The sequence below is a fragment of the Notechis scutatus genome, chromosome 8 (assembly GCF_049901735.1).
Source record: "Notechis scutatus isolate UNSWTSFEM ecotype Mainland chromosome 8, rNotScu1.2, whole genome shotgun sequence".
Lineage (NCBI taxonomy): Eukaryota > Metazoa > Chordata > Lepidosauria > Squamata > Elapidae > Notechis > Notechis scutatus.
The window spans coordinates 17713895-17738696 of NC_142016.1; the positions used below are offsets into that span (position 1 = coordinate 17713895).

Sequence of the window (24802 nt, forward strand, 5' to 3'; positions counted from 1 at the left end):
CCTAATTGTGACCTAGAGCAATTGTTAGTAGTTTATTTGAGCTTGCAGATTGCTACGCCTTGTATATCATTCGGAAATAAGGAGAAACTTTCTGACAGTGAGAACAATCAACCCATGGAGCAGAAGTTGCCCTCGGAAGTTGTGGGAGCGCCATCACTTGAGACTTTCAAGAAGAGATTGGACTCCCGTCTGTCAGAAATGGTGTAGGATCTCTCGCTTGGGCGGGGGGGGGGGGGTTGGACTAGATGACCTATAAGGTCCCTTCCAACTCTGATTATCTGTTATCTGGATTGGCTTCGTTGCTTTCTTCGAGCCAGAGAAGACAACCGGATGCCCCATTCTCCTCGGCGACTTCGCACTACAAGTCCTATATAAACCACAATTAGTTTTTTAAAAAAACTAACCACAGAAAAGGACTTGTAGTCCAAAGCGACCTGCAAGACAATGTTAGTTTAGAGACCATACATAAGAGAGAGAGCGCCTCTATTGACGTCTATTATGGCCTCTTGAAAAAGCACCTTTGGGACGCCTCTATCTGCAAAACACGCTTCCGCCGATCCATTCCTAACTGTGGGGACTGCTTTGTTCCTTTTCACCTGGTTTTCACCTGGGTTGGGCTTTTGCCCGGGCGGGAGACTGCGGGCCATGGCTCCCACACGTTTGTGCCAACCCAGAAGAGGCGACTTCAGAATGGGGACGAAAGAATGTTTTGCAACCCGAATCGCCCAGCTCGGAGCTCAAACCAATAAAACCACTATCTATCTATCTATCTATCTATCTATCTATCTATCTATCTATCTATCATTTATTTTATTTATTTATTTTATTTTATTTATTTATTTTATTTTATTTATTATTTGATTTGTCAATCGCTTACAAGATAACTTTGGAGTGGTTTGGACTTCTTAACACCGATCCAATTGCTGGCTCGGGGAATTCTGGGAGTGGAAGGCTGGGGGTTGGACTAGATGGCCTCCAAGATCCCTTCCCACCTCTTGTTAATCATGTACCACCCCGAGCTGCTACTATTCAAAGACATTTCCATCCGAAGACCCAGCCTTACAACACCCCCCACCCCCACCCATCAGAGGTGCCCGCTTTCCCTGGCCTCCGCTCTCTTGGCACTTCCCAGCAGCTGGCGGACTACAACTCCCAGAGTTCCTGGCGGCGGCGGCGGCGGCGGCGGGGGGGAGCGAAGGGAGGGTGCGGCGGGGCTTTCGGCCAGGAAGCAGCTGCGGCGGGAAGGGAGAGCGGGAGGCTCTTTCGGAAGAGCGAGGCGAGGCTGGCTGGCCGGGTCCGCTCGAGCCCCGCTCGGTCAGTCTTTCAGCGCGGGGGCTTCCTTTCTTCCTGCGGCGGGGCTGGGAGGGGCCGCCAGCCGTGGGCACCATGAACCTGGAGCGCGTCTCCAACGAAGAGAAGCTGAACCTCTGCCGGAAATACTACCTGGGTGAGCCGCGGCCGGCGGGTCCAGCGCAGCCCGATTGGGGGGTGGGGGGGCGTGGAGGAGCGGCGTCGGGGGACCCCCCCCCACAACCCCCTCAATGCAGCCCTCGGTCTCTGCAGGGCGCCGTGGGGGGGGAATAAGACTCGGTCTTTTTTTAAAACAAGGGGTCAATAGGGAGGGGGCTCAAGGGAAGTGGGTCAGTAACCTTAAGAGGTTGGGGGGATTCTGGGAGTTGAAGTCCAGGTCGCTTTAAGTGGCTGAGTTTGAAATACACTGGGTTAACTCAAGGAAAATACATTCACCTTGGCTGGCAGGGGGATTCTGGAAGTTGAAGTCCAGGCTGCTTTAAAGACCACTTTGGAAAACCCTGGGCTAGCTCAAGGAAAATAAATCAGTATGGCTGACTGGGGGATTCTGGGAGTTGAAGTCCAGGTTGCTTTAAGTGGCTGAGTTTGAAATACAATGAGTTAACTAAAGGAAAATACAATCACCATGGCTGGCTGGTTTAGGGTTAGACTGGGGGATTCTGGGTGTTGAGAGTTTGAAAAACACTGGGCTAGCTAAAGGAAAATATATTCACCGTGCCTGACTGGGGGATTCTGGGTGTTGAAGTCCATACATCTTAAAGCTGCCCAGTTTGATAAACATTGCTCTAAAATATAATTTACTGTTTGACTGCAGGGATTGAACAGGTTAGCCTATTATTTAGCATATGGCATCTCATACATGAACTAGCAATTCAACTAGATTAGTGGAATCCAATAAAATATAAATGTCAAAAAAATTGATCTATGTTCAAATATCAATGTCTAGGCCATCTAACCATTGAAGTATAGCATTGTTTATAATTTTTAAAAAATCAGATACTGGACCCATATACGCCCTCAGCTTACAGCCAGTCACAATATAATGTATACATAGCTTCCAGGTAGGGAAACAAACCTGTTAAATTTTGACTGGTTGCTTATGAGATTGTTATCCTGCTCTTCATATCTGATCAATTCCATTCAGATTATGTTGTTAATGATCCTGCCTCCTATTTTCCCTGTAACAACAATCCTGTGAGGTAGGATGGGCTGAAAGAAACTGTCTCAAAGCCCCTCAATGGGTAGTCATTCCCAAATTAGCACTGGAATTTAGGATTTCCTGTTTTCTAGCTCAGCATCTTAGCGCCTGTAACCAAACTTGCAAGGTTTCCTCATTCACTCTCAATTTTGGGGCAGTGGATAAACAACACATTAAAATGGAATATAGCAAGAAGAAAGTTGCAATCAATTTCATCCTTAGGTGTCCAGGAGTCTTAAAAAGGCTTATGCCATGGACATCCATGTGCAGACTCCTCACAGTTGGTTGCAACTTGGTTACTCGTTCTGGCTCTGTTCTCATCTTTTATCCTCATCTATCACTACACGTTGTAGTGATGAAAATTGTCGAATGGGCAGAGACATGGTTGGGGAGAACAAACCTGGACTTTGGGGGTTAAGGAACGCAAGCATCTGAAAATATAATCCACTGGAAAGAAAGGGACTGTGATTCAGACAGACATTACTTTCTGAAATGGAGTTTGTGAAGAGGAAAACCAAGTAGGGCAAATGCACTTTTCCGTTCATGAAGCCCTTGTGAAAAATCTCTTTTTTTCCCCTGCACCATCCCTTGAAGAAAATAGGGTGGTAGATAATGTCTTTCTCCCATCTCTTTAGGTGGCTTTGCTCTGCTCCCTTTCCTGTGGCTGGTGAACGTTATCTGGTTTTTCCGAGAGGCCTTTTTTGCACCCGCATACACTGAGCAGCTTCAGATCAAGCGCTGTGAGTTTCCTGGGGGAGACGGGAGCAGGAGGGTATTCTAGTGCAGTGGTGGCTAACCTTTTTGGGCTCCTGTGCCAAAAATGGTGCTTATACGCTCGTGCTCGCATGCCAGTACCCAGAAAGCAATGCGCGCACACCCCCACACTCCCTACATATGCGCGCGCAATCCCACCCCACCTCCCACCCCCGCCGCCCCTTACCTGCACTGCGCCTCAGAGCTGATTTTTGGCCGGTTTGAGGCCTTTTTCGGCCTCCCAAAGGCTTGAGGAAGGCTTCTGCAGGCTTCTACAAGCTTTGTAGGCTGAAATCTAGCCCCGTTTCATGACTTCCTGTTTTTCTGAAAATACCGGAAGTGATGAAATGGGGCTAGATTTCAGCCTACAAAGCTTGTAGAAGCCTGCAGAAGCCTTCCTCAAGCCTTTGGGAGGCTGAAAAAGGCCTCAAACCGGCCAAAAATCAGCTGTGAGGCGCACACATACGCAGTGAGGTAATTTTGCCTGCAGCTCGCGTGCCAACACAAATGGCGCTGCGTGCCACCTGTGGCACGTGTGCCATAGTTTCACCATCATGGTTCTAGTGTGTACAGTATGTCCTAAGACAAGGGTGTCAAACTCAAGGCCAGGGGGGGCAGATGCAGCCCACAGGGTGCTTAGATCGGGCCCACATGGCCACTTTCGAAACAGCAAAGGACCGGCCCACAATGCCTGTACCAGCAAAAACAGAGCTCAGGAAGACCGCATGTGGCTCCCCCGAGCTGTTTTTCCTGGCCGGAGGATGTTGTGGCTGAAAACAGGGCCTGGGGGGAGGGGGGACACACTGCCCTCCCAAGCTCCGTTTTCGCTGGCAGAAGGCTAACAAAACAAACTGAAAGCAATACAAAATGAAAGGAGAAATGTTTTCTCTTTTGCATTTGAGCATCCAAGAAGGGACAGGAAAGGAGAAAAGGAAAGAGGAAAAGAAAAAGAGAAGGAAACGGGAAGAGAGCAAGAAAAGAAAGAGAGGAAGGAAAAAGAAAGGAGAATGAAGAGGGAAGGGAGGGAGGGAGGGTCTGAGGGAAATCCTGCCTTGGCACTTGGCCACACAGGTGTCCCGGACACGAGTGACATCAAGGCGGCTACTCCCATCTTGGCCTTGCCCCCCCTGTCCCCCCCCCCAAGGTCAAACACAACCCTGATGCGGCCCTCAATAAAATCAAGTTTGACACCCCTGTCCTAAGACAACAGCCCTGACTGGAACTCAGTTCTTGATGAGATGCTGGGATGGGAGATAAGAAATGTTTTATTATTGGAGGAAAAAAAGAAAAGAAATGGTTTATTATTTTCTGGTCATTTCTTTCTACCTCTTCACAGATGTCCAGCGGTCAGCCTTAGGTCTCCTTTTCTGGGTGATTGTGCTCACAACGTGGACCTGCATCTTCCAGGCACGCCGGGCCGAGTGGGGTGAACTTGGCGACTATCTTTCCTTCACCATTCCTTTGGGCATCCCCTGATGCACCTTCTTCCTTAAGGTCCTCAACATGGACTTTTATACCATTTTACTGTCGGACTCCTTGAATAGCCTCCCTGGCTAATTTTTTCCTCAGATCTCCTTTTCATGGCATCCAGGTTGGGATTCTACTGTGGTAAACTATGGCGGGGGCCATCTCTTCTCTATGGTCTCCAGGATCATCCACTCCGGCTCTCCTTGACTACAAGAGGTGATCAATAAAGATAGGATGGTCTCTTCCTGTTGGCCTCCAGCGTGCTGGTATTGTGAGAAAGTGATGGGTGGTGGTGGGCTGTAGCCTCTTGTTCAAAACGGGTGTCTGGGTTCGCGTGTGAATCGTGTTTCATCTTGACCACGGGTGTCAAACTCGCCGCGTCACGTTGCCGTCACGTTTTCCTCATTCACGGAGCTGGGGTGGGTGTGGCCTGTGCGTGAGGCATCCAGCCCGAGAGCCACCAGTGTCAACTCGTAAAGCATCCCTGGCTTGCTCTCGAATTGCCATAAGAAGGAGGGGGGGGGTGAGATCTGATAGAGCAGTTTGGTTGCTATGACCAGAAGCACATTCCACATGTCTCAAGTTACCAAGCCCAGCCCTTGTTGGAGAATGTGGTTTATGACACACCCTGGGAGGAGTGGGGAAACAGGGTCATAGGTGAGCAGTAAATTACGTAGGGCAGAGCCGACTGCACTTGGGAAAAATGCCAACATGTTGCTCCTAATAAATAATTGGATTTCTTTTGAAAGTTGGCTCGAGGCTCATGAATTAATTAGGGCATCCTTTGGAACCCGACAACCACTTTGACACCCCTGTTCTTGACCATGGCCATTCTTTATCACGGAGTGGCCCTCAACTTATCGGATCCATAGAGCTCGGACCAATGCTGAATGGTTCCAAATGGACCGAGCCTTGAAGAGTTTGCTTTCTTTTTAAATTTTAATTTTTTTTTTGTATAAACATTCCATCTTCCATTAAACAGTGTGTTGTCTGGTTACAAATATCTCTGTGCAATAACCATCAAAATTTACAACAATATATATTGCTTTGATATTAACTTTCTAATCTTAATCATAATATTGTATATAATAAAACTTTTCCATTCCGCCCTCTTAACATAACTTCTAGTATAAATATAGTGATATTAAACATAGTATATCGATTACAGTCCTATCAATTACCATCATCATATTGTTTGCATCTCTATCTTTAACCTATTTTCCATAATTCACTAGTCTCCTTTTATTTCTAACTTCCATTTTTCTTCTCTAACCATCGATAGAATAATTCCCATATCTTATAATATTCAGTTAGGTTCAGTTTGTTCTTTCTTCTTAATTGAGAGTTTGCTTTCTGAACTACTATGGTCCATGATTCTTTTCTTTTTTTCTAAAGTGAAATATTTATCAATACAGCTAGTCCTCAGCTTACAACCATTAGTTTTAGTGACTGTTCAAAGTTACAAAGGCACTGGTAAAAAGTGACTTATATCGCTTTTCACACTATGACCGTGGCAGCATCCTCGTGGTCATGTGATCAAAATTTGGGCAACTGGCTCATATTTATGATGGTTGCAGTGTCCCACAATCATGTGATCGGCTTTTGTGATCTGACAAGCAAAGTCAACGCGGAAGTAACAACCGTGTTGCTCACTTAACAACTGCAGCAATTCACTTATCAACAATGGCAAGAAAAGTTGTAAAATGGGGCAAAACTCACTTAACTGCCTCACTTAGCAAGAGAAATGTTGGTTGGGCTCAGCTGTGGTCATAAATTGAGGCCTACCTATATATCATCTCACTGAGTAGAGCTCCGTTTCCGTGCTGGCTAATAAGGATTGTAGGAATTGAAAGCTGGCCTCTTTGGAAGGCGCCAGAATGGAAAAAAGCCACGTAGTGTTCTCACAATTGATGTAATTGATAACTCAATTGATTATGATTGGAAAATTGAATTATTGATTATTGAATCATCCCACTTTCTGGATCTTCAACTATAAATTAACCAGGCCTGGGTTCATACCATAGGCTGAGCCATTAAAAAAAAGTCTTAACAAGGGATAAGGTTATGCATGCTTCGCAGGTTGCATAAATGCATGTGGGATTTGTTTTTTTAATCTCTTTCTGAGGTGAAACATATCCTCTCTCCTATTTTCCCTACCACAATAATCCTGTGAGGTTAGCTGGGCTGAGTCCCAAGCTGTCCCACAGGTGCTTTTTCAAGAAGCAACTGGACTTTCTTTGTTTTTCCTTGAAGACATTTCGCTTCTCATCCAAGAAGCTTTCTTCAGTTCATGTTCTTGGTCGAGAAGCGAAATATCTTCAAGTAAAAACGGAGTTGCCTCTTGAAAAAAGCACTTTTCAGACAACCATGATCTGGAATGACTGAGAATCTCCATAAACATTGTGAATGTTTATGTGAATGCTCCAACACTGGAAGTTTTTAAAAAGAGGTTGGATAACCATTTGTCTGAAGTGGTGTAGGATTCCCTGCCTAGGCAGGGGGTTGGACTAGAAGACCTCCAAGGTCCCTTCCAACTCTGTTATTGTTAATTCTATTCTATTTGGCCCCAAACTAGTTTTCATGCTTCAAGGCAGGCCCAGAACTCACAGTCTCTTGGTTTCTAGGCCAGTTTCTTCCCCACCTCACCAAACTGCTCTCTTTGATTGTAGTTGTATGTAACAGGAGGGCAAGAGTTAGAGGGCAGATAATATCTTTGGTGGGCTTGATAAAAATTACATTGAGCCTGTTTTACCACTTTCACTATGCTTTTCATGTCTTCCCTGCCTCACGGCGGTAGAGAATTATGCTGCGGATACCTTACAGTTCTGATTGGAAGGGACTGGAAAATCCACAGCTAATTACCTCAGAGAGGCTTACGTAGGTTTGTGGGTTTCGCTTGCTCATACTTGTTCAAGGGATCAAACATCGGAAATCATGTTGGCAAAGTGTTCATACTTTTTTGCCCTGGATGGCGGCCTTTGGGTATGTGCGCTTTTGGTGGTTTTAAGTAAAGCCAAATGACACAAGAAGATCGAAAGGAAGATAGTTTTGATTTGGCAGATGGGAGCTGCAAACAAACAAAATTCCCATTCTTGTTTCACCACAAATCTCCCTTTTTAAACCCGTAACATATGTTGGCAAGCCAAAGGCAACAGAGCTGGACACCCTCTGATTTTCACTCCCTTTCTTCCAATCTACCCAATGAAGTGGTTCATAAAAATGTCCAAAAAAACCCGGGCGGCTTCTGCAAAATGCAAAATCAGGTCCAGGAATGGCTACAATCTGAGTTTAACTTTTGGAGCTGAAAACAACTGTGGGAAGAAGGAGAATGAATGCAGCTGTGTCACAACTTTAGACACCGTATAATTTTCAGATTTGCTAGGTATGTGTGTGCGTGCGTATGTCTTTGTTTTTGTGTGAAAGCTCTGCGGGGATTGTATTGCTTTTCCAGTGCACAGAGGTAAGAACTTGGACAGAGAGCTTTGCTGGCTTCAAAAACTGGAGCCACCCTTTTTAGCACAATGTGGCCATCTTTATGGTGGCACAAGGCATCCTTTGTTAATTCAACGATGATTATATCTGCTTCAGGCAATAGCAAAACAACATGCCTGGGCTGTGTCCCACATCTGTCCAAGCAAACAGACTGTAGAAACCTCTGCAAAATACAAGGATCCCCGGAGACCAAGTTAATATAGAACGGGTACCCTTGAGACAAAGCTGAGATCGTTGATCTAAGATGCTGATTTCCCTGAAATCTTGGGTGCCTTTTCATTTTTTTTTAGCCTGCTCTGTTTTCTACTATGTCATTTAAAACAACTATTTCAGTGGTGGGAGTCAAAAAAATTTACTACCGGCTCTGTGGGAGTGGCTTAGTGGGCGTGGTATGGTTTGGTGGGCATAGCAGGGGAAGGATACTGCAAAATCCCCATTCCCTCCCCACCCCCACTGACCTGCTTTCCAGCTCTGTTCTCCTGTGCAGAGCAACAAAAGGAGACCCAGCCGATCGGCTGGGACTCGGGAGGCAGAGAATAGATGGCGGGGCCAGTCAGAGGCGGTATTTGCCGGTTCTCCGAACTACTCAAAATTTCCGCTACCGGTTCTCCAGAACTGGTCAGAACGTGCTGAATACCCCCTCTGAACTATTTCCTCACAACAATCCTCAGCAAATCGGCTTTATACAAAATGGAGTGTACTTTAATCCTGTTGGAGTTCATAGAGCTCAGAAGCTTCCCTGGTATTTTGAATCTGCTCGATTTTTACAAATGCTGGAACAGGATATGAGCGTTTATGCTGATGCCGAGATTTTCAGGAATCTGTAGCCTGTGCAAAAATTCTGCAGCTTTTTGTGCCATGTTTCAGAAGTTAAATTGGGGTGGGGGGAGGGACACATTTTTGATTGCTAGACAAGAGCTTAATGCTTTATCCTCTTCCCTCCCACCCCTTTGTGAGGAAAAACGTTATGAGCTGGACATTGCCTGGATGTGCTGGTATTTCTGATGTAGGCCATTAGTCTGATATCACTATTTGGCATTAGGAGCCTCGGTGGTGCAGTGGTTAGAGTGCAGTACTGCAAGCTACTCCACCTGCAATTTGGCAGATCGAATCCCACCAGGCTCAAGGTTGACTCAGCCTTTCATCCTTCCGAGGTGGGTAAAATGAGGACCCAAATGGTTGGGGGCAATAGGCTGACTCTGTAAACCGCTTTGAGAGGGCTGTAAAGAACTATAAAGCGGTATATAAGTCTAAGTGCTGTTGCTATTATTCCCACTGTGAAGAACCGAGAGACTCAGCACTGATTTGCCCTAAGCTCTCTAAGATGCAGGCTCTGCACACATCACTCATCCAATGTAATATTATCCACTGATACTAATTGGGCAATATAGTGTGTGCCTAGTTAATTATCCTAACTCCGTAATGTGATTTATACTTCAGCATAAATGGGTCAAATTGATGTACCTGTTGAGTTCTGGTGTAGAAATTTTTCTCAGTTATAAGCGGCAGTTGCCAACAATTAAACTTGTGGTAAATCAAAGAGCTGGTTTCAACCCAGAGCTATGGTTTCTGTTTCCTTCCAAACTCTGTTTCCTTCCAAAACTGAAGGCATCGGTGGTACATAATTCTGGGTGGCAATAAAAATGACTGCAGTCAACGAGCAGTCCATAAAACATGTTACATACGGAAAAATGATATTGATTAATCAGTTAGGCACTGTGAACAGATCAATCAGGCAATCGGCTGCACACCTTATGCCTCTCACTTAAAAACATCTGACCACTCTTAAGGAAATAGAATCATTGAATCTGAAAATAAAACTGACCAAGATATTTAATTAGGTGTGGTAACCCCACAGTTGAGTTCACAGCAAGTGTAATAAAATAAGTGTGGTTACTCCATCCCATGGGCAAAATTTGAATTTAAATGGAATATCTTTGTATTTGCTCGGAAGCGCTACAAATTAAGTGACTAAGAATAAGAAAGATCCATACTTCCGGGTTTTATTGCAGTGGAAACTCTTAAGTTAGAATGGAAAAAAAATATTAGTACTGTATTGTGCAATAATAATCAGACATATAGCTAAGTTTGTTGTTATTTACTCATGGCTGGTTAAGTGTAGATGTTTCCTCCCACAATAACACTTTGAAGGACATTAGTTCTTGACTTATGACCCTTCATTTAACAACCATTCAAAGGACAACAGCACTGAAAAAAGTGGTGATTATTGCAGCATCCTGGTCGTCACCTAATCAAAATTTGGGTGCCTGGCAACCAGCATGTAATTATAATATTTACAATTGCAGGATGAGGTGATCACCATTTGCAAATTCCCAGGGGGCTTCAAATGGGAGAAGATGGATTTGGTTAATGATGGCAGTGATTTGCTTAATGACCATAGCAAAAGGGTCATAGGATCGGGCATAAATCACTTAATGACTGCAAAGTCCCCAAATTTGAGGATCCTTGGCTAATAGCAATAGCACTTAGACTACTGCTTTTACAGCCCTCTCTAAGCGGTTTACAGAGTCAGCCTCTTGCCCCCAACAATCTGGGTCCTCATTTTACCCACCTCGGAAGGATGAAAGGCTGAGTCAACTTTGAGCCTGGTGAGATTTGAACTGCCAAATTGCAGGCAGCCGGCAAGGCAGCAGAAATAGCCTGCAGTACTATACTCTAACCACTGCGCCACCGTGGCTCATGAGAGACTATTGCAATAGAAAGCATGTGTGATAGTTGTCTTCTTTTAGATAGATCTGCATTTCTTAACCCCAACAGCTTGAAGATGGGTGGACTTCAACTCCCAGAAACCACTGGGGAATTCTGGGAGTTGAAGTCCACCCATCTTTTAAGTTGATGAGGTTGAGAAACACTGCAACAGACTGAAGGCCCTGAGGAAAGACAGAAGAGGGAAGGATGAGATCAGAGGTCTCCAAACTTGGCAACTTTAAGACTTGTGGACTTCAACTCCCAGAATTCTCCAGCCAGCCAGAGAATTCTGGGAGTTGAAGTCCACAAGTCTTAAAGTTGCCAAGTTTGGGGACCCCTGGACTAGACAAACCACTGGAGAAGGCTTACTACTAGCTTTGTAATTTGCTCTTAGCGTGTTAGAACAGTAAGTGCCTTAGCACAAAGAAAGCAAGTTTTTGCATGAAAGAGTACATTAAAAATTCATCCAGGTGCATTCTTCTTTCAGAGTTCTAAAAACCTGTAGAAGGATTGTTTGCTTGGCAAATTAAGAAAGCAGTTTGCTCCAGGGCTGGGCAGAACAGTATCATCCCCATGTGGCTTGGCCTGTGGGAAATTGCTTCATGACATGCTCTAACAGATTTAGGATGAGAACATGACAAAATGGTGTACTTTGAGAAAGCATGGAATTACTGTAGAGCTTTCCCTCCCCCCCACTCTCATGATATCAAGATTATATTATTTTATAGGCATGTGGTTGCTCTAAGATTTAGGCCAAGCTTTTCCCCTGGCCTGGAAAATCAATGGGGATACTGTATGGATAGCACTCAACTTACCACCATCCATTTAGTGACTATTAGTAACCCAGAGCCACGTGGTGCAGTGGTTAGAATGCAGTTACTGCAGTCTACTTCTGCTGACTGCCGGCTGCCTGCAATTTGGCAGTTCAAATCCCACCAGGCTGAAGGTTGACTCAGCCTTCCATCCTTCCAAGGTGGGTAAAATGAGGACCCAGTTTGTTATTGGGGGCAATTATGCCGACTCTGCAAACCGCTTAGAGAGGGCTGTCAAAGTCTAAGTGCTATTGCTATTTAAAGTTACAACGGCACTGAACAAAATGACTTATGACTGGTCCTTGAACTAATGACTGCCACAACATCTGCATAGTCACATGGTCAAAATTTGGGTGCTTGGCAACTGGCATGTATTTGCAACGGTTGCAACGTTGTCATAACTTTGAAGAGTCCTTAAATAAATAGTCATAAGTTGAGGACTACCTGTAGTAGAAAGAGGAGCAAAGAGTCTCTCCTTGTGTCTCTGCTGTTGTTATTGAGCACTGGTCTCACTGTTTGGAGAGATAAAGCAGAGAAAATTGTAGGCAAAATCGTATAGTAAGTTAATTTAAAAAAAAAACAAAACTAAACACTCATGAAACTCACAATATCACCATCATCATCTTCTTCTTTTAATGATCCCATAACCCCTTGCGGGGTGGAATCCAGGCAACTGAATGGAGCTGAGTGTTTACTGGCCAGATGCCCTTCCTGTTGCCAATGCAGAGTTACATTCAGCAGATATATACTCATTGAGAGAAATATCTGCCTCTACCTCGGACCGAACTCACAGCCTCCTGATTGTGATGGGAGAACTCTGCCTCTAGGCCACTGCACCACTCAAACCCACAACATCATAATCTATCCAAACTCATTTTAGCCAGATTTTTTTGGGGGGGGGGCGGGGGGGCGCTAGGCAGCTCTAGCCACTGAGTTTGCAAAACACATTTACTCAGTTAGCAATGGTTTACAGTACCGAATTAAATCAATTGCCTGGCTTTGCCATATACACAGGAATGTAAACTGAGCAATGATGCGGTTGCTAAGAGTCAACACCAATTTGATGGCACATAATCAATGTGGGGTGAACCCAAACCATGCAGTCTCAGGGCTGGCTTTATGTATCCTTCAGCTGAGTTACATTCCTTTGGGTTTAAAAAAGAAAAACAGAATTAAATTTCTGAGGAGGAGCTTGGATGGGGGCTTGGCATGATTCAGAATCTCAAAATATAAATTGCCCTCATTCAGCCTGCTAAAGTTAGCTGCTGAGTATTATCTACTAATACAGTAGACCAAAGTACTAAATTAACCCATTGGGTCAGGCCAACATCACATGCTAAGCTATCAGCAAAAATAATAAACTAACATCAATCCAAACGGACATGTCATGTTAATGCTTCTACTAGGTCTGTTTTCGAACTGGTTAATCATTGTATGAAGATAGGCGGTAAATTAATAAGTATGAACTAGCTCTGCAGAATGCAAGGTTCTATGAAAACAATATGGCAAACACTTCCCAAAGGTGCTTTTTCAAAAAGCAACTGGCCTTTCTGGTTTTGCTTTGAAGACATTCCACTTCTCATGCAAGAAGCTAAACATCTTCAAAGAAAAACCAGAAAGTCCAGCTGCCTCTTGAAAAAGCACCTTTGGGAAAACCATGACCTGGATGACAGAGAATCTCCATAGACTTATGGCAAACACACTTATATGTCTCCAGCAAACCTCCCCAGATTCATCTCCCAGGTGGCCCCTGGCATGTCCTGTTTTCTGATTCTACCTCCAAGGGTGCTTATATCCCCACCCTCCACACAGAAACTGCTGAAGTTGCTAATCACTCTGGGTGTGAGATGTCTTTGATCAAGCAAAAAGATGTGTAAGCAAGTATCTTCCCTTGCTAGTGAAACACTCTATGTAGTTTTGGGCTTCATGAGGGGGGGTCTTCAAAATTGGCAGCTTTAAGACTTGTGGAGTTCAACTCCCAGAATTCCTCCTCCAGTCATGTTAGATCAGGAATTCTGGGAGTTGAAGTCCACAAGTATTAAACTTGCCAAGTTTGAAGACCCTTGATCTTAACCGAGAACAACAATTATTCTCATTTTGGCACTCCAGTCCAGAATCATGGGTCATTCTTACTGGGGCAAGGGGATAACACATCTGGAACACATCAAGTTTGGGAGTGAGTGTACTCCCTGAGAGCCATCTGGCTCTTGTATTTTTGATGGAGAAGGAAGGTTTTGGGAAAATGTGACCTTCTTCTCATTAAAAACTAGCACTGTGTTTCCTAAAATAAATGCAAACTCTTTGTGTTTTAAGGAGTCTTTCCATGGTGACCTTGTTTCTTAAAATGATTGTCAGAGTGGGTCAAAGTATTACTCAGTTGTAGAAAGTCCACTTTTTTTGTAAGAGAGTAACCGTTGGAAGGGACCTTGGAGGTCTTCTAGTCCAGCCCCCTGCTCAAACAGGTCTTGAACATGTTCCTGTTTATCCCCTTCTGGTTTATTGATTTGTCTTATACAAAGCTTAATCTGTAGCAGGGGGTCCCCAAACTTGGCAACTTTAAGATCTGTGGACTTCAACTTCCAGAATTCTCCAGCCAGCTATGCTGGCTGGGGAATTCTGGGAGTTGAAGTCCACAAGTCTTACAGCTATCAAGGTTGGATACCTCTGCTGTAAAATATTTCACCAATAAAAACTTAGAATGAAAACACATCCCATACCAAAATAATTTACTACACAACCCTGACCTTTCTGCATTAGAGGCATTGGTTGGGTACACAAAACACGCTTAACCTAGTTCTCTTCCAGAATTATCCACTGTATTAGGACATGCTAAACCTGGCCAATGTTAACCATGATTAGTTTGGGTGTGGATGAGAATGCCGCATGAACTAAGATCTCTGGGGCTATTTTGTTTCATTATGAGGTTTATAATTTTGACATGTGACTCTGGGTGTTGCATACAGTTAATAACCAAAACCAAACAATCAAAATGATTGAAAAACAAAACCATAAAAAATGTAATTAACAACTATAAATAGAAGACAAAAAAACCCACACAATTTACAGGAAAACAAATTCCAAAACTTATGAACAATGGTATTACTTGGCAGCCTCTACTACACAGTCCATGAGATCCCTGGCTTGATTACAAAAACAGATTTTAAGGACTTTCTGGAAGGTCAGCCCGATGGGGGCCAATTGGGGGTGGGGGAAGTTCCATAAGGCAAACGCCACAACAGAAAAGCTTCTCTGTTGCTCCTTCGCCCAGTTGTGCAAACCCCAGAATGTGTTAGGATGTGCATAACTGCAGCTGGACATCTGCAGATGCCCTCCTGCCTTCTGATACCCTTTCAGAAAAGCTGTTTTGAAGAAGAAACGATGGAATCACCATGTGTCCCCCCCTCCCCCCCCCCAAAAAAAGGGCTGAGTCACAGTCATCCCTCGAGCAATAGATGAAACTACGGCGGCTGGGACTATTATCAGATTTGTGTTGCAGTACCTCGGATGGCCTCTAGGTGGCACCATAACACACACCCCCTTGCTGCCCTCTAGCGGCCGTCCCGTCTTCGCCGTCCGGAACATCAACCGTCATCGTGCTTCCCTGTCTAAAAAGGCAGGGCTCGCTCTTTTTCTCCCGTGCTAATTTGGCTTCCGTGCATAAAGTAACGTCTGAAATAAAATGGGGGGGAGGGGAAACGACCCCTTTTCCTAATCCCAAAATCCAGGCTTGCAAACAGCCCCTCCCATAAATCGCCCCACTTTCTGCGGATCCACTTGCGACCCCCCAACTTTCGCACCGAGCCAGCCAAAGGGCCAGAAAACAGCTGGAACAGCTGCCGCCCCCTTCAACTACTCCCTTCTTGGCGCTCGGAGGGGGCGTCCCAGCCCCGCAGCCGCTTCCGAGGCGGCGAGGCTGCCCTCCAGGGACCGAAGCGACGCGCTGGGGCAGGAAGAGGCGCGAGGCTTCTAGCGAGTTCCAGTCCCGGGCGGGGTGGGCGGAGCGGCGGCTTGTGCCTATAAAAGGAATCGCTCAAGCCGGCTCTCTCCGTCTGCGTCTCGCGGTGCAGTCGAACCTTTGCTGGGGTCGGTATTGCAGAACCTGCCGCCGCCGCCGCCGCTGCTTCCTTTCCCTCCTGCGCCATGGACATCGCCATCCAGCACCCCTGGCTCCGCCGCTCCATGGGCTTCTCTTCGCTCTTCCCGCCTCGCCTCTTCGACCAGAGGTTCGGCGAGGGGCTGATGGAGAGCGACCTGTTCTCGGCCAGCCTCTGCCCCTATTACATGCGCTTCCCCCATGCAGATGCCCAGCATGCCGGACACGGGGCTGTCGGAGGTAGGCGCAGAGGGCAACTGGAAGGGTCTCTCTTTTTCCCCCGGGGCTGGCCTTGGGCGGTGAGCGAATGGTGGAATCGGCTGCCCGTCTGGGCGCGCTGGGACCGGACTTAGAACATAGAACAACAGAGTTGGAAGGGACCTTGGAGGTCATCTAGTCCAACCCCCTGCTCGAGCAGGAGAGTCTATTCCAAATATTATGTCGGAGCTTGGGCGGTCGCGCGGGTGGGTTTGTTCCCCACCCGGCCCCGGCCGTGGACTCACGTGTCGAGGGCGCCGTGGGAAGGGGGCTGCGCGCATCTAGCGGGCAAAGGGGAGAAAAGGGCCGGGCGGATGAGTGTGAAAGGAAGCAGTGGAGGGGGGAGGCGTGAAAAAGGGGTGGCAGGCGGAATGGGAGAGCCCGCTTGCCTATTATGGTAACATTCTTTTGCCTGGCCGAGCCGAAAGGACAATGCCAAGCAAATTGCCCTCCAGGCCGAAGGACTGACATACAAGCAGCCCTAAAGGTAGAAGAAACCCTATCCTGTTGGATGGCTGCCTGCCCTTGGCTCCCTTGACTAGAAAGCCTGCTAGAACAGAGGAAGCTGTTCCTTGGCCCCGTGGCAACTTGGCTTGTCAACAAGGAGCCACTTTGGCTACTGTTAAGTAGTGTTAAGTATGGTGGCTTGTCAGTCATTGGTTAAGGTTGATGGATTGCATGAACTTGGCCAGCTGCAGTTTTTTATTTTTCTGTAGTGCACTCTCCAAACTCGCCTGTTAAAAAGTCACAATACTTTTCTCCGGAGCAGGATAGATGATGTTCCTGTTAAACTATGAACTCCCCACCCTCCCCAAATCCTACTGTGGGGAGCTTTTGGGTGCAAAGCACCTCGACTTTCCCTGGAGTTTGACTTCTTGCCTTCTTTCCATTATTGAACATGAAGATTTGTGCAGCAAGGAGGCTGATAAGTTTAGTTTCAAGGTACCCCTGCCAAACTTTTAAAGCCAGAAAGCAACCTGAGCAAGCCACTCAAGGAACATGGGTTTTTGTTTTCTGCAGAATGAATTGACCAACGCAAATAATGGGTGCCCCCAGTTTATGCGGGTCTTTGGGTGACCAGAAACTCTTACAAAAACTCCATTTGTAAATCATTGTCTAATTACAAAGACTTGGATTTTAATACCTGTATTTTAGCAAGAGAGGCATTGGACCAATAGCTTTTTGATGGATGGCTGTTGCCTGGTAACAGGCAGTGGTCCCACCCTATATAATCTAGTGCAGGGATCTCCAACCTTGGCGACTTTAAGCCTGGAGGACTTCAACTCCCAGAATTCCCCAGCCAGCTTTGCTGGCTGGGGAATTCTGGGAGTTGAAGTCCTCCAGGCTTAAAGTCGCCAAGGTTGGAGATCCCTGAGGATGGTTTCTGCTTGGTTGTTGTAGAAACACAGGTGCCCTACAGTGATGGCATGCTTATAATCTCTGCATGCTCATATTTTCCAGTCGGTTCTATTGCTTGGTTTCCTTGAGAGTGATGGTAGGAAATCTTGCAATCTGCCTACTGCTGAGGCTAACGAGAAAAGCGTTCAAATATGATTTATAGAAGTCTAAGCTCAAACCTGCCTCGTAGCCTTCAGTTGTTAAAGAGCCACAAATTTATAAATATGAAAATATGGGCTGGGTGTGTACTGTATAGACATAAAACTGTTTCTGATTGGGATTAAATTATGGATGGAATCCATTTCCAGTGGAAACGGCTTAAACCAGGGAGTATCCAACCCTGGCAACTTTTAAGACCTGTGGACTTCAACTCCCAGAATTCCTTCGCTAGTCATGGGGAATTCTGGGAGTTGAAGTCCACAGGTCTTAAAAGTTGCCAAGGTTGGACACCCTTGGCTTAAAAACCAATACTGTTTAATTGTGTGGGTCTGCAGAAACTCCCCAAGCAAATGTTCAGAAAGGCTGGCAGTTTCTCACCCACTTTTTTTCACCTTTCTTGCTTCCAGATGAAGCTGGACAAGGATAAGTTCTCTGTCTTGCTGGATGTCAAGCACTTTTCACCAGAAGAGATACATGTGAAGGTGGTAGGTGATTACATCGAAGTCCACGCCAAACACGAGGAACGTCCGGTATGTAGCTTTTCTTACACCTTCTGCTGCTTTACCTGATAAAAAAAAAATTTGAGATTGGCATTGGTGAGAACATTTTTTAAAGCCGCTTTTTTAAGCCTAACTTGGAACTCAAATTGAATTTGCACCCCTTGGCATTTTCACACAAAAAGATGCATTTATGGATCGCATATAAAAAGGCTGATCTTGCACAAAGTGCTTAATCCTAGCCTTGGGTTAATAAGGTACAATTTATATACCTTGTTTCCCTGATAATACAACCTACCCTGAAATTAAGTCCTAGCTTGATTTTTACACATGCACCTGATATAAGCCCTACCCTCCAAAATAAGCCCTAATTAAGATCCTGCCCATTCCAGAGTGCACAGGTAAAAATTAAGCTAGAGTGGGGATGGGGTGGTGGAGCTGCCCTACTACTTACTATAGTTGTAGCCAGGCTGGCAAGGCTTTCCTGAAGGCCTCTGTAGCTGATAACAAAGCTCCGGATTGATCCAGAGCTCTGTTATCGGCTGCAGAGGCCTTCGGGAAAGCCTTGCCGGCCGCAGAAGAAGTTATTGAAGGCCTCTGACAGCGAAAAGGAGGCCGGGGGCGACACGCACAAGTGAGGTTAGTGAGTGGATGACATCCCCTGAAAATAGGACCTAGTGCCTTTTTTGGTGGGAAGATAAATATAAGACAGGGTCTTATTTTGGGGGAAACATGGGTACAAGCAGTCTTCAACGTACAACCACAGTGGAGCTCAACATTTTCCTTGCTAAGTGAGGCATTTGTTAAATGAGTTTTGCCTCATTTTACGACCTTTCTTGCCACCATTAAGTGAATGCAGTTAAGTTGGTAACAGAGTTAAGTGACTATGATTTTGTCATGCCCTTGTTAGAGTCAAACTCTGAGGGAGAGGAGGAACAGCCGACAGGGAGTGGAGGTGTGACTCCAGAGGTTGGGGAGGAGGTTGGGGAAGGGCAGAGGCCGGCTGGGCAGTCAGAGGAAGAACCAGGCCCATCCCCTCTCCATCCTAGGACACGTAGGGAGGAATGGAGAAGGAAACAACTTGGCTTATGAAAGAGGAAGTGGCCATGATCCCCCTCATTGGTTGTAGCTGGGGAGAATAGTATAAAGGAGGGGCGTTTCAAACACAGCGTTGCCAGAAGCAAAACATATGTTATTTTGGGCTGAAGTTATCTTGGTTGGTGTCCTTCCAACAGACTGTGCCTTTTTATCTCCTTGAAGTTGGTAATTACTTATCCTGGTCCGTTGTGGAAATTCCTTCATTGTAGTTTGTTTTAGTTTTTTATTTCACCCCTATCTGCTCATTAAGTTCAGACTGTGTTGCTTTCTTTTGAAGACTATTTTTGAATACGTTTTATCTCCAATTGAGAATTATTGAACAGTGGGGCCAAGTTGGAGGCATTAAAGGACATTTATTTACATTTTGGATTTTGTTACGTTTGTGTTACACTCCGGGTCATCACAGATTTCCCCATTTGCTTCTCAGAGGGTCACAAAAGGGGTTCACATAACTCCGTGACACTGCAAGCATCATAGTCAGTTGCCAAGTGTCTGAATTTTGATCCTGTAACCATGGTGATGCTGTAATGGTCGTAAGTGTGAAACCCGTCATAAGTTACTTTTCAGTGCGGTTGTTGTTTTGAATGGTCACTAAACTGTTGTAAGTTAAGGACTATCTGCATTCATATAAACTGGGTTCAAACATTATATTATGATTTAACATGATGTCTTGATTTTCCTAATATGCTGAACTACAGATTGTCTTGTTGTAGCCTAATCTGTGTTGTACAAACTGGGGCCTTAATGTACTTATAGCCTAAAATCATTCGTGCAACACAAAAAGGACTTTAAAATATTTCTGAGCTTTACTTGTTGAGAGTTCTAGCAATGGGAGATGGGATGGTCTAAATTATGTGACCGACCCCATATTTAAACTTTTTGTGTGTGCTGCAGTTAGAGACAAAGCATGTATTACACCTGGGACACCACCCAGTTTCGAGTAAAAATTGTTGCTCTAGGCACCAGTGGAATATTTACATTTTGGGGAGCTCTTTTGGATGCTTTCCTGAAATATCACCTGCATATTGTTTGTAGGTTTTGCAGCATTGGCTACCTTTGTGGTTTCAGCCTTTTACAAAATCCCCACTTCCCCAAAGGAAAGTGACATGTTATTTTTCAATCTGCTTCTTGCTTGTCTCTCCACAGTAGGTGGAGTGGACCCACATCTGGACAAAACTCCACAATGCTACAAGGGCTATTTTTGTTTTCTGATGATGTCGAGGGAGGGTGTGAGGAACCTTGTGGGACCAAGTGAATAAAGATAGCATCGGAAATGTTCTTTGTAGCAAGAGTATACCATGCTTTTTTTTTTTTTTTAAAGATACTTTAATTTGAAAAGATGGGTCAGGAAAGGTTTGCTGATTGCAAAACCTTGAAAACTTTGCCTGTTGAAAGATGTCCTATATAGGCAGTCCTGGACTTACAACAGTTCTTTTAGTGACAGCCTCACTGAAAAAAGTGATTTGTGACCATTTTTCACCCTTAATGACAGTTGCAGCATCACATAATCAAAATTTGGATGCTTGGCAACTGATTGATCACCTTTTGCAATTTTTGGATCAGCAAAGTCAATGGGGAAGAATAGACTAGACTAGAATTTAGAATAGAATAGAATAGAATAGAATAGAATAGAATAGAATAGAATAGAATAGAATAGAATTCTTTATTGGCCAAGTGTGATTGGACACACAAGGAATTTGTCTTGGTGCAAATGCTCTCAGTGTACGTAAAAGAAAAGATACATTCGTCAAGAGTCAAGAGCCATCAGGTACAACACTTAATGATAGCCATAGGGTACAATCAGCAATCAAATCATACTAGGAAACAGTCAATATAAATTGTAAGGATACAAGCAACAAAGTTACAGTCATACAGTCACAAGTAGGAGGAGATGGGTAATAAGGAATGATGAGAAGATTAACAGTAATAGTAGTGCAGACTTTGTAATAGCCAGATTCACTTAAACAACCAACATGTTACTAACTGAACAATTGCAATGATTCACTTAACAATGGTGGCAAGAAAGGGGAAAAATCATTTTAAGTGTCACATTTAGCAAACATAAATGTTTGCCTCAATTGTGGTTGTAAGGCGAGGACTACCTATAGCAGGGGGTCTTCAAACTTGACAGCTTTAAGACTTGTGGACTTCAACTCCCAGAATTCCTCCTCATGCTAGCTCAGGAATTATGGGAGTTGAAGTCCACAAGTCTCAAACTTGCCAAGTTTGAAGACCCTTGACTTGTAGTAAGTATCAGGCCATCGCTTCCCTGTTTCTCCATTCATTCGTCTTGTCTTGCTCTGTTCTTTACAGGACGAACACGGCTACATCTCCCGGGAGTTCCACCGTCGCTACACCATCCCCAAGGGGGTTGATCCGGCAGCTATCACCTCTGCCTTGTCTCCAGAGGGGGTGCTCTCCATCACCGCCCCCACTAAAACTCCTGCCTTGGAACGGAACATTCCCATCACTCGCCAAGAGAAGCCGGCTGTCACTGGAAAATAAAGAGAGAAGCAGCCTGGCCCAGAATTTTTCATATTTCCCCCCACTATTAGATACCAGCACTGTGAGGTTGGACTCCCCTTTGCTTGTTAGGTACAAGGTTGTTCACTCTTAAGCCTTTAGAGGAAGTGACCTTCCTTTCCTACTCTGCTAATGGCTGCTGGGATGCTGACAGCAAACACCCTGTTGTCCAAAAATTTCATTCCATCTACTGGAGAAGAAGGCGCCATTTTCTTCCTCTGGTTTTCTTCCTTTGCAGGCTTAACTCTGTACCACTCTTCATATTGTACTGACTTCCTTGTATAAATACCCATTTGCAATAAAGTGCTTTTTTGCTTAAGAGCCAAATGTTGCCCGAGGAATACTTGCCAATAAACCTGAAGTTGCTATTCTTTCTTTAGGGGAATGGAATGGGGTCAGGGGTGGGCTTCAAAAATTACAGCAAGGGGTTCTCTGCCTGGTTGCTGGGTAGGCGTGGCCATGGTGGGTGAGGCCTAGTCGCCTCCTGCACCACAGTGGTGGTGGGGGAACACATTTTGGCCCTCCCCGGGCTCAGGAGGGTTTCCTTGAGCCTCTGGGAGGGTGAAAACAGCCTCCCTGGGCTCTGGAGCAGTGGTGGGATTCACATTTTTTTACTACCAGTTCTGTGAGCGTGGCTTGGTGGGTGTGGCAGGGGAAGGATACTGTAAAATCTCCAGTCAGAGGTGGGATTTGCCAGTTCTCCGAACTACTCAAGGTTTCCGCTACCGGTTCTCCAGAACTGGTCAGAACCTGCTGAATACCAACCTCTGCTCTGGGATCCCTCTGGAGCGTATAAACGGGCCCATTTCCAGTCTTTCCAAACTCCTGGGAGGCCCGTTTTTTGCCCTCCCTGAGCCTCCTCGTGCATCCTGCACTTACCTGTATCCAAAATGGGCCGCGTGGGGATTCCTGGGAGGGGAGGGGCAGGGTGGGCAGGGTCAGCTGGGAGTGGGATTTGGGGGGTCCTCTGAACCGTGCAGAATCTTAGCTAGAGATTCTCCCGAACCCCCAGCAGCCCACACCTGGAATGGGTGCAATTGCCCATGCAACTTGAAGGGAAGGAGCTGTGGGGTGTGTGAATGTGGTTGGAAAGCTGAATGTTTGATCTTCTAGAAACGTGTGGGATATTACAGAGGAAGGAAACTTTTCGAAGGGCTGGGGACGACCACGCCTTGTTGCTAGAATCTGAGCGGTGCAATGAGTCGCCCCAACATTACATTAGTTGAGCTTGGACTTTAAGGTGGTGTGAAAAATTAACCGTGTCGCTATACAGTTTGTTTGGATCAAACACTAATTGCCAATAAAAGTCTCTTGAGTTTAGTTCATTTCAGGAACATGTGCGCCCACACACACAAAAACCCCTTATGGATTACAGCAGGGGTCTCCAAATTTGGCAACTGTAAGACTTGTGGACTTAAGTCCACAAGTTTTAAAGTTGCCAAGTTTGGAAACTCCTGGATTACAATATGGAAATGGCTTGGATCCCCCACCCCCCAACTTCCAGTCTACCCTGTAAGCCAGACATTTCCTTGTGTTCTCTCACCAAAGCACTTTCCAAGCCTTGACCACGGCTTAGCTTTTGGAAAGTAAAATAGCTGATCTGGTTACCTATTTATTTTTTGTTATGGTACCCATCCTATAGCAGAAACACATTTTTTAAATGCTATGTTGCATTACAACTACTATTTATTGGATGAAACGTGTGGATCTGTTCAAGATGAACAGGATTAACAGTTTGGGGAGAGGTTTTTTTCAGCCTGTTGTCATCCTCTTTGCTCTTCAAATGTCTAACCTGAGACTATAATTGCAGTGTGAATTATTGTGCAGATTTCATTTCACAATTTCTCTGTTAAACAATGATGGTCTAATATCAGTGAAAGGATGTTGAATATAAGCAGCACATAGAAATAGAGGAACTGTGGTATTTGACCTGCCCAGACTGATGGATTGTTGATATTCCATCAAGTTGCTGTTGATACATACGCTTCTTTCTAGGAAATTCTAACCAGATCTTCCAGTGAGGTACTGGTTGCTGTTGCAATTGAATTCATCCGCTGAGCACCCTTTTCTTTTACCTTCCTCCTTTCCCAGTATTATAGCAATAGCACTTAGACTTATACAGCCCTCTCTAAGCGGTTAACAGAGTCAGCCTCCTTCCCCCAACAATCTGGGTCCTCATTTTACCCACCTCGGAAGGATGGAAGGCTGAGTCAACCTTACAGACTTCTAAATGAGCTAGGAGTCATTACATGATGTATCCAATTGAGCCTGATCACCTCTCTTGAGCAAGAACTCTGAATTGATCAATCATCCATTGTTTGTTTTCCTGGGTGTCTGTGGTACTCTCAGGAGTTCTTCATAAGAGTTTGAAATTGCCAATACTATTTCCACTTAGCTTCTAAGTCCAACTTCCGCTCCCATAAAATGCTACAGGCGAAACCATTGCTTGGATTATTTTGACTTTTGCATCATTGCAACTGAACATCTTTTCCACTGCTACTCTAACAAGTTGCCAGTCTAAAGTGTATCTCCTGCTTACTGATTCCATTATTGTACTGTAGATCAGTGTTTCGTTGGCTGGGGAATACTGGAAATTGAAGCCCACACATCTTAAAATTGCTAAGGTTGAGAAACACAAGTAAACAGTAGATCCTAAAAGTTGGGGGCTATCAGCTATTTCGATACCTAAGGCTGATTGGTGTATCTGTTGTCATTAGCTTGAACTTAATATTCAATCTCAGTCCAAGTTTTCCATGTGGTCCTCGATGTTTATTATAATTTCTTGCATCTCATTTGCATTTTGGTCTATCATTCCAATGTTGAAAACTTGGGGAGGGCGAAATAAAAATATGCTTTGTGAAAACAGATCAAATGTCTAACCGAGGGGTACAGATTTGCAAAACAAATCTTGTGGATGATAAACTAGAACTCCACATAAAAGGTTTCCCTGCTAATGAACTTGAGGAGAAGGAATAAGTTATGGGTTCTTCTGCAGAAAGAGGGCAGGAACAGGGAGTGGGATAGGTATACATCA

General features: G+C 45.0%; 2 protein-coding genes and 1 long non-coding RNA gene across 3 annotated transcripts; 2 read left to right on the plus strand and 1 right to left on the minus strand.

Annotated features, from left to right (window-relative positions):
- Positions 1-1260: 1260 nt before the first annotated feature.
- Positions 1261-4973, plus strand: PSENEN (presenilin enhancer, gamma-secretase subunit). The gene is made up of 3 exons (XM_087970882.1): positions 1261-1447; positions 3145-3249; positions 4599-4973. The coding sequence occupies exons 1-3, from the start codon at positions 1387-1389 to the stop codon at positions 4736-4738; spliced, it is 306 nt and encodes a 101-aa protein (XP_087827008.1). The 5' UTR covers positions 1261-1386; the 3' UTR covers positions 4739-4973.
- A 5306-nt stretch (positions 4974-10279) lies between these two features.
- On the minus strand, positions 10280-15666 carry LOC148129909 (uncharacterized). Its single transcript, XR_015750485.1, has 4 exons — positions 15540-15666; positions 12187-12254; positions 11033-11112; positions 10280-10350 (listed from the first exon to the last, which is right to left on the minus strand). It is a non-coding gene; the product is annotated as an uncharacterized LOC148129909 (long non-coding RNA).
- Positions 15667-15789: 123 nt separating this feature from the next.
- HSPB6 (heat shock protein family B (small) member 6) lies at positions 15790-22095 on the plus strand. Its single transcript, XM_026679487.2, has 3 exons — positions 15790-16075; positions 18058-18180; positions 21559-22095. Exons 1-3 carry the CDS (start codon positions 16037-16039, stop codon positions 21748-21750), a joined length of 354 nt encoding a protein of 117 aa, XP_026535272.2. The 5' UTR covers positions 15790-16036; the 3' UTR covers positions 21751-22095.
- The last annotated feature ends 2707 nt before the right edge of the window (positions 22096-24802 follow it).